At 41.3% G+C, this 10,464-nt stretch overlaps 1 protein-coding gene across 2 annotated transcripts in view; it reads left to right on the top strand.

Moving 5' to 3' along the window:
* The first annotated feature begins 839 nt into the window (after positions 1–839).
* The window catches only part of si:ch211-1e14.1 (UPF0606 protein KIAA1549), a 167,674-nt gene continuing 158,049 nt past the window's right edge, over positions 840–10,464 (top strand). For both annotated transcript variants that reach the window (XM_055650350.1, XM_055650349.1), the window contains exon 1: positions 840–1,131. In XM_055650350.1, coding sequence (XP_055506325.1) covers positions 987–1,131 — 145 coding nt within the window. In that variant the 5' untranslated portion in view covers positions 840–986. The remainder of the gene's footprint in view (positions 1,132–10,464) is intronic.

The raw sequence follows: 10,464 nt of genomic DNA, 5'->3' as shown, positions 1-10,464 counted from the left end.
AAGCTTTGGAGTTGATAACACTCGGGTGGATGCACTGCAGCAAGAGGACATTTAAGTTCATAAGTGATAGACATAGAATCAAGCCATTCAATGCATCATTTACTCCGCCATTCATTCATGGTCGATCTATCTTTCCCTCTCAACCCCACTCTCCCAGTAACCCCTGATGCCCGTGCTAATCAAGAATCAAAAATTCGACATATATTCATCTTCCTCTGACAGAATAAATTCCTCACCTTCCTCAAGGTACACACAAAATGCTGGAGTAGTAACTCAGCGGAACAGGCTGCATCTCTGGAGCGAAGGAAATAGGTAACGTTTCGGGCAGAAACCCTTCTTCAGACCTGGAGATTCAAATGTTATTCCTAAAGGTATATCCTTTAATTATGATGCTATGGTCTCTGCTCCTAGACTATCCCACTAATGGATACATCCTCTCTCTACATCCACTCTATCCAGGCCTTTCACTATTCGGTAAGTTTCATTCTTCTGTACAGAGTAGAGACCCAATGCTGTCAAACGCTCATCATACGTTAACTTAATCATTCCTGGGCTCATCAAATGTTAGTTAACCCACTCATTCATTCATGATTCTTCTCCTGGTTCCTTGGTAACCGCAGCTCGCCGGACGAACTCTGCGCGCGCTCGACGGCTCCCGGGGCCGCGCGTGGCGGCGGGGGCGGGGCTGGCCGGGGGAGCAGCGAGCCGGTTGGTGGTAGTCCGGGGAGGGGGCGGGCTAGTTGATTACGCCGCAACGCGCGCGCTCGCTCGCTCGGGCAGCCGTTGGGAGACGCCGGCTCGCGTCCGCCACCCTCGAGCCCGCGCGACCCCAACGTCCAACAGAACTCGGGTGCGCGCGACGGGCGGCAGCGCGCTCGGCCCCGCGAGCGAGCGGGCAGGCAGGCAGGCAAAGGAAGAAGGGAGCGCGAAGGAGAAGCGCCGAGCTGGAAGCGGAGGGAGAGGGGCAAAGGAAGGCTCGAGGAATTATGGAAAGGGTGGCTCGGCGGCCGTGGCTCTCTCCCCTCATCACCGGCTGCAGAGTGCCGGCGCCGTGCAGGCTCGTCAGGGACCGCAGCTCCTTGCTCGTGGCTTCGCTCTTGTTATGGCTCCAGGCTGGTGGCAGCACATCTGGTAAGTAGCGGTCTTGATCTGTTGTTCGTTTAAAATGCAAAGCCAGCCCTAGCATCGCTCGACATTGTATTTTTTTCCCATTGCGTTGATGTATTTGGTCTGTTCTTCATTTGCTGTTAGATCTCTGCTTATATATGTGTGTATACACACATCTATGCGTGTGTGTGTCTTTGTGCCATAAGCCTTATTGTTTAAAATGCTGTTGAATTTCTCGTCTAGCCCAACGGTGATGTGGCTTGCTGGGTGACCCCAAAATTATCATCATGTTGCTCAAAATGCGATCACGTTATTTGCACCCGGTAGTAGTATTGTATTTATATGAAGTTTATGAGAAGGTTTGGTTTGAAACTAGTATTCTGGGGTAACATTTCCATTGTGATCGTTTCCCAACTCAGTACAAGTAGCCTGGTTGTTTCGTGGGCATTAACCATGCCCCGGGCACCATGGATTAAAAATGAAATCATATCTGCAGTTGGGCGAGGAAATCCATAGAGTGACAGTGTTGCACTAAATCCTATCGCCTGTGTCCCAGGATTGGTTCTCAGTTTTAGCTGATCTCAGCCTGGCTGACATTTGGGCAGTACAACTAACATTAGGCAGATGAAGGAAATTATTAGCCAGATTTCCATCTTGTAAGTGCCAAAGCCAGAAACGGGGCTGGTTAGTGCTTTGTTGCGATGACTTTTACGGCTTTGATGTTCACTGGCAAAGGCTCTTGTCCTGAAAATGAAACACAAATGTCGGAAATCTGGTATAAAAACAACTAAATATTATAAATATTTTCGTAGCATCTGAAGAGAAAAAATGGTAATTGACCTGAAGCTTAACTAGAAAGATTGGGTGTAGCTTATTTCAATATTAGGATGTTAGTTTGACCAAGTAGAATGCTTGTTATTATATATTTTATATTACATTCTACAATGGTTTTGTACTATTTGAAGGGACAGTAATGGTAGACTTGGGCTTGGGTATATGGGCAGGAAGAAAAAGATCTTGAAAAACCTCTTTTTGTGTTCAGATCCCTGGTGTTCATTGCTATGGCTGTATAGTCTGCTGCTTGGTTAGATGTTCTCAGAAGGAAGATCAATTATAATCTTTTTATTTTCCTTAAATGTTTTTGATTCCCATGTCTGACATTTCTCTCAATGTCTTCAGCTTACTCGTCATAGATTTTTAGGTAGTGCAATTTTCCTCTTTCCTTGTCATTACAAAATGAACTATATACAAGTATTATAGTTAAATGAACTTGCATAGTTGGAATCATTGTCACTAAGCACAAGCACGATATTATCTAATCTAAATGTTCATATAGATGATATTGAGCCTGTGCAAATAAAAATTACATTGGAGAGCAATGATGGCTCCTGTATTGTAAAGTTGGATTTAGTATAACAACAAAACATTGATACATTTAATAATGACTTTGAAATGCTGTAATTGCATGACTGCATACAAACTCTTGAACTAATGCAGCAATTCTGTTTTTATGTGAACAGTTTGTTCATGGCCAGGTATGGCCATGCAGGTGCTTCAGTGCATTACTGTTGTTGATGTAATCTTTGGTCTGTAATGAAGCAATGGAACAGTAACAGTTACTGCAGGTAGAATAATGAATGAATGGGATTGGGTTTCAAAGTTATTACCTAATTGAAGCTTTCAGATCTCTTTTGCCTTTTGTGTCATTTATATTTTTAAATATCATGTTCCATCTCAAGATTAGGTTACAGTTGTGTTACTTGAACTTCGTATCTTGTTTTTAGTTGTATTAAACATTACTTTCTTGTTTAACCAAAGAAATAGATACATTTATGCAATTCTTACATCAATAAAACGTTTTTATTGTGCCATTCTTAATATACAAACCATCTGTCCAGCTACCTTTGCGTCTCCCATCCCACACACCCTCGCTCTTTGTCCCTAATCTGCACCCTCTGTAATGTTCTTTTGTCTTGATCGCCCCAGCTTCCATTCACCAAATTAGTTGTCAGCTGGCGGTGTTTCACGCTGGTGGTGTTTCACATCCAACGTATCCCTTCTTTCTAAGTGTATCTCTGATCCATTACCCACATCATCGTGTCCAATTCACCGATCACTTGTTGTCTTTCTGAATCCACAATTAATATAATTGATATCTCTCTTTGCTTGGAAAGTGTTTCTTTTATCAGTATACATCTGTACTCATCACTAATACATCTACAAAACGATTGTTATTACAATTTTCATTTTCCTTTTTAAGACCTATCATCAACCCAGCATTTCAATTCCTCTTAAATTGCCTGATTGATTTCTTTTTTTAATTTGAAACATTGTGGTTGGCTGTGCCATCCTCTTGCATGTCTTCTCCTGGTGTGGAGCTCTATATCACATCTCATGTGTAGTTGGCCTGAACTCCTCTAATACATACAGAATATCGTTTCAATTGCTTGTCATCCCATCCCCACATATGTCCAATATGTTCTCCTGAAAACATTCTTAATCTTTTCTTCCATATCTGCATTCTATGGTATCAATCATAGACTGGGAGTATGTGGTTTGGTAGGTGGGTGTGGAGGGGGGGGGGCGTAGTTTTCATGAGTACATCATTTAACCTTTCCAGTACATGCATGTGATCTCTTCCAATTTGTTAGGTAAGTTTGATTGACAAGATGCATGAACACAGACCCAACAGGCCACGGATTCCATGTTGGCTATCAGTCAACCATTTGCACTAACCTACATTAATCCCATTTTAATTTTCATATATTCCTCCTCAAATTCTCTCTTTCACCTAAACACTTTACTGTCAATTTACAGTGGCCAATTACGCTTCCAAACCACATTGCTTTATAATGTGGAAAAAAAAACAGAAAACCTGGAGGGGACAGCATGGTCACAGTGAATGTGCAAACTCCATGCAGACAGCACCCAAAGTCCAGGTTGAATCTGAGCCTCGGCCACTGTGAGACAGCAGGTCTATTAGCTATTATTATTACTGTGCTAATGGCTTTGATAAATAAAATGTTGAAGTTTCTCTGGATTTTGTAATTTTGAGTATTTAGAAACCTCAATGTAATTTATTCACTAAATATAAACTGCTAATATAAAATGAATCATTTATTTGAAAGAACCCAATGCCAATGCTGTTGTTCTTTCCTGTTTTCTTCCCCTATCATGTTATTTCAAGGTTCTGCAATTTGTACATACTCACTCTTCAATGTTGGTGTATACATTGCATGCCAGCTGTGGAGTCATTGGTAAATGTTATCTCTCTAACGAGTACCAAATACCAAAAACCCTTTGTAAAACATGGTGTTGGGGAATAATTAGCAGCAAAGTGTTTGTCGGCATTTCCTTTCTCCACATCCCCATGCTAATGGTTGTGAGCTTGGGTAGTGTAACATTTGTTTCTATAGCTGTCTAGAGTGAAGTTAAGCAAAACCACAGATTTGCAATCAATATGACAGAAGGACATTAGCTGTGGACTTCATTGACACTGGGAATCTTATTTTATGAAACTCTGAGGCCAGTTCTTGAAATTTCTGCAAGATTAACAGTGATTATATTGTATATCTAAATTAATCTGATTCCCAGAGAAAAATAGATCACTCTTCATTAGTACTTTTACCCTTTAAAACAGTGAACTGTTGGTACACGTACACCAGATTGAAAAATCTAGGAAGATTCTCAGTGCAATACAAGGAATTCTGCCATCTTTTGGGTGAGAAATTAAAGCAAGTCCCATCTGTTCTCTAGGGCGGTTAGAAATCCCATGATACTACTTTGAAGAGCTGGTGAATCCCTAGTGAATATTTATCAACATCACAAAAGATTTCCTGCCATTATCACATTACTATGTGTGGCAGTCTACACTGTTGACTGCCTTATTTCCTTTCCTACAGCTATATTAAATAGGAATTGTGGCCGTTGAGTGCTATGGGCCACCTTTAGCCATAAACAGCCTTATGCAAATAAAACAATTCCTATTATTTCCATTATATATGCCGATTGTTGTTTTAAGGGTTCCTGCAAGTTTTGAAAGTGAGCCTCTTAATGCCATGACAGTACTTCATATCTGAATCTGAACTCGGAGTACTGAAGCCCAGTAACACATTTGCTCAAATACAGGTGCACTACTGTTTTTTCGGCAACTGTTAGTCCGGCAACTCCTTTAATCCACACAATATTATGAGAGCGCTTCCACCCTCCTCCGCCAAGGTCCCCTTGAAAATTTGGCACCTGAGTTGGATGAGGCAGCAGATCTCGATCTCATTGAGACTTCAGTGCCTGATCAGCAGGTCGAATTTGCCCACTGCGGCCGAGGCTATGGAACTCCAACCCGGCCGGAGCCGGCAGATGCGTACCCATAGCCAACTTCCAGCGCCGATTTAGGTTCCAGTACCATTTGACTCCTCTCGCAGGCCGTGACCTCTGTCGGTTCGGCAAAAGGGATCATCCAGCAAGGAACCAAGGATGGTGGAAAATCAGAGGTGGACCTGTATCTGCATGCATATATTTCCAACTTAGTCAATAAAGTGACGTATTTCTTAGTATAGAGGTAGAAACAAGGAACTGCAGATGCTGGTTTCATAAAAGGACACAGTGTTGGAGTTATTCAGCTGTTCTGGCGGCATCTCTGGAGAACATGGATAGGTAACGTTGCAAGTCTGAAGGAGGACCCCGACTCAAAATGTTCCTTATCCATGTTCTCCAGAGATGCTGCCTGACTCTCTGAGTTACTCCAGCACTTTATGAAAAAATTGTTAATTCAGATTCAGATTCAATTTTAATTGTCATTGTCAGTGTACAGTACAGAGACAACAAAATGCATTTAGCATCTCCCTTGAAGAGCGACATAGCAAACGATTTGAATAAAAAAAATAATAAGTGTCGGGGGGGGGGGGGTGATTGGCAGTCACCGAGGTACGTTGTTTAGTAGAGTGACAGCCGCCGGAAAGAAGCTGTTCCTCGACCTGCTGGTTCGGCAACGGAGAGACCTGTAGCGCCTCCCGGATGGTAGGAGGGGTGTCCATGGTTGGGGTGAGAGCAGTTGGCGATCCCCTCCGCAGACAGCGCTTCTCCAATGGAGGGGATGGAAAACTGCCTGGGCAATTTTCTCTCTGAGTTGCCATACCATACTGTGATGCAGTCTCTCTAGGTGCACGGTTTCATGAAAAAATGGACCTTCTTCAGTTAGGAAGAATGAGCCTTCTTGATCCCTTCTCTTCCCTGACCCAGCATACCAAGGAAAACTGGTTGTTTTGATTTTCAGATTGGCGGTATGTATTGGATGAGTAATATATAATACCACTGACCAGAATTACCAAAGGCTGGAAAAAAAGTGTTTATGGTCTATATAACAAAGATACGCCTATCGATTATATTGCTCTGTAAATGTAAAATCAATTTCACTGGATTTCTTGGGAAGTGTAGTGTATTTTAAAGATTGCTCCCGTTATCATAGCACTTCTCCTTTGCGACTCGGAGTTGCAAATCTGTCATATTGTCTCTTCTCACCACCCAATTAGTATATAGTCCCTCCAAGTGAAGCAGTGATTCACTGGCACTATTTTCAATGCACTGAACCAAATTTAGTGCTGACAATGTTGTTGTCTCGACGTTGGCTAAACCAAATGCAACTTTGTAGGGTACATGCTTGCAGGAGGTGTGGTTATCCCTGAACTTCCAGTTGCCTGTCAGTTTAATTCTTCATCCCACTCTCACTCTGACCCACCCAACCCTCTGGCATGTTGCATGTTTATTATGAATCCCAGAGTAAGCTCAAGAAATAATACATTGTTATATCTTGGCATATTACAGATTTATTGTATTCAACATTTACCTTTTCTATTTGTATCATCGCTAATATAAACTCAATTCTTTCTCTCCCACAATGCATTTCACAACCTTTGTGTTTCCCACTCACACTGGACCTTTGGTGCGGTTTGTGTGGAGTTTGTATGTTTTCCCTGTGGCCATGTGGGTTTTCTCTGGGAGCACTGGTATGTAAGAGACTGCAGAGACTGATGGACTCGGCCTCCATGTAAGTGTGGGCTTGGTAGACTGGGCATGTTTCTGTACATCATGGCTCTTTTGTTTGAAGTACCCTGTACTTTTAAAGTTGCAGGAAGATAAATTTATGTTGCATTTTAAGTTTATACTCCAGTAAATTTTGAAAGGTCTAAATATATAATGGCATAGGTTAACTGACATGGCCATGACAAATGAACAATAACTCTATCAAGTTTTTGCTCTTCTCCAAGGAAGTTCTCTGAATAGTGGAGCAGATCATTAATTTTGAGATATCACAGGCAATGGTACTGATCTCTCAGCTTTTCACAATTTAAATTTATGACTTGGATGAAAGCGCTTAGCATGACACATCCAAATTTGCTGGTGATTCAAATCTGTTTAAGTCAATGAGCTATGAGAAAGATAAAGTCTTCAAAGCAATAGAGACAGGTTGAGCAAGAGGGTGAAATGGTGGCATTAGAATGCAGGAAAATAAGGTTATTCATGACTTCAAACTAAATATCTCATGGAAACCTTGTTGCGCTAAGTCATGGGCCACGGGAAGTAAACATGCAAGGAGAGTGAACACTTAGGAAGGGAAGATTGTATAGCATCAAAAAGTTTTATAGCACTGAAATGGGTTTTTGTCCTTCTAATTTCCTTCTTAAGTGTACTCGTACATTCAAGTGATTTGCGTGTCCCAGCTGCCTATATCTAATGTACATCTCCTTTTTGTTCCCTGCAGTCCAAACAGTCAGATGAACAGCGATTTCTGTGCTGTGTCATTTGAAAATTCTTCAGTCTAAAAGCATTTACAACACTTTCACTTTTATCTTGCATACAGATGCTATTGGTTCCAAATATGTTGTGCTACCCAAAAAGTCCAATCTCATTCACTACAAGCAGCCCAGTGGTACAGTGGTATAGTTGCTGCCTTAGAGCGTCAGGGACACGAGTTCAATCCTTACTATGGGCGCTGTCTACGGAGTTTGTACGTTCTCCCTGTGACCGTGTGGGTTTTCGTGGGATATAGTGCTAGTGTACGGGATGATCTCTGGTCGGCATGGACTCGGTGGGCCAAAAGGCCTGTTTCCGCACTGTATCTCTAAAGTCTAAGGAAGCAAATAGTTGAAGATATCAGATACACAATAATAAACCCTTCGCCAGTCTTGTACCTTATTATCTTCTTGGCCAAGAGATTGGAAAATAGGAAACGGTAACAGAACTTGGACTACCGTCTGGGGATTTTGATGCAATATCAAAGGAGTTTAATGGTAGCTAGAGAATGTAACATTCACTGTTTCTGGTTGGAATAGATTTATTTTGACACCTACCTTTCAAACACTGGGCATGATTTCAAGTTCTGTATTTGGTGGCTGCTGTTCTTTGTGTCTAGCATTGTAAATATAGAAGTTAATTGCTGATGTAATTAACATGTAATGACTACTGCCTAGGCAATTAGTTATTCAACTTTACAATATTGTATCTCCACAAAGTATTTGTGTGTTGCTTTTACTCACTTTTCCTAAACTAAAATCTTTTCTTCCAATTTGGTATTTTGTTTATGGGCAGGAGAAAAGAGGGATTTACAGCAAGTTCCCATAAATAGAAATAAGATAAGTAAGCAACAGATGCAAGAAATTGCTGTAGAAACTCAGCAGGTCAGGCAGCATCTGTTGAGGGAATGTACAGACCATGTCTTAGATTAGTCCTTATTCAGAATTATAGGAGGTAGAGAGGTGGGTGCAGAACAAACCCTGCAAGTGACAAATTGGATACATGTGGGGGGGGCTTATTTGGCAGACTGATGGAGTAAGTGGCAAAGCCTGGCCGCTGTAATTACTCTTGTAACTTGTCTTAGATTATCAGTCGTTTCTGTTGAAGATAGGCACAAAATGCTGGAATAACTCAGTGGGACAGGCAGCATCTCTGGAGAGAAGGGATGGGTAACATTTCAGTTCGAGACCCTTCTTTAGACATTTCTGTTGGTACTCTTATCTGTAGTGTATATAGATTGATATAATTGGTAGCCTACCGTTGTTGATTACTCTTCTGAGGTTGAATTAATATTACATAAGTTTAAAGTCTATCTTTTCATGTAGCGTTTGACACAAATGTGCAAAAAAAATCAAGTTGTTTTTTTTAAAAGAAAATTGCATTTGGAAAATTCACTTATCCAAACTTATCAGAAATTCTGGATTATTAACCATGGGAATATGCAGCAAGGAAAAGCACCATTTGGTGGGCCTGTAGCCTTCAATCCCCTGATAATTCAAGTGTTCATCTGAAAGCTTCTTAAATGAGGTTAGTGAATCTGCTTCCACCACTCCCTCCGCAATACATTTCTGCTCTGGCCGCTTAATCATTTGGATTACAACCACTGGCTTCAGTTCAACTTCCACAGTGTTTTTTTCTGATGGCCTGGTACTTCTTTCTGTCCTTTAACCTGGCAAGCAACCTCCTGAAAATTAATTTTATAAATTAATTCACGACTTTTCTTAAAAGCAACTTTGGAACTTGACGAGTTGAACAAAAAAAGCTGCCTTGGATTTAAACAGGTGACCACAACAAAACTGTCCCGTATAACCTCCCCAAAATAATTGGATGCCATTGTCTCTTAAAAACGCAGCCTCTATTTTTACTGTAGGTGCTTGTTGAAATTGGCAAGGAACGCTTCTATTGACACTTCTGCAACGTTACTCTATTGAACAATATTCAATAAATGTTGAATACAACATTCAGTTTTTTTCTGGAGAGAAGGAATTGGTGACGTTTCGGGTCGGTTCTATGACCCAAGGTTTCCTAGGATTGCAAATATCATATTACTGTGTTTAATTGCTTCCTGAATACAGGTATAAGGGCTCTCAGCACCTATTCTTTCCTTCAGTCTTTGGAAACTTTTATTGCTGTTTATCAACATGAGGACCAAAGTTACGCCATTGAAAATCAAAGAAGCCATTATGAGACTAGAAACAAGAATAAAACTGTTAAAGCCAAACTTTAGGCTTACCAAAATCAACTGATTGGAACATCATTAAGAAGAAAGAGAACACTGGTGAGCTTACGAATTGCAATGGGACTGGCAGGCCAAGGAAGGCCTCCACAGCTGATGACAGAAGACACCTGTCTGACAGATCAGAAACATTCTTCAGGAGTCGGGTGTGGATTTGTCAATGACAAATCTGCAGAAGACCTTGTGAACAGAAATACCGAGGCTACACTGCAAGATGCAAACCAATAGTTAGCTGCAAAAATAGGGTGGCCAGGTTACAGTTTGCCAAGAAGTACTTAGAAGAGCAGCCACAGTTCTGGAAAAAGGTCTGGTGGATAGATGAGACAAAGATT

Source organism: Leucoraja erinacea, chromosome 19, assembly GCF_028641065.1.
Source record: "Leucoraja erinacea ecotype New England chromosome 19, Leri_hhj_1, whole genome shotgun sequence".
In the NCBI taxonomy this organism is placed as follows: Eukaryota; Metazoa; Chordata; class Chondrichthyes; order Rajiformes; family Rajidae; genus Leucoraja; species Leucoraja erinaceus.
This window is presented reverse-complemented; position numbering and strand designations above follow the sequence as displayed.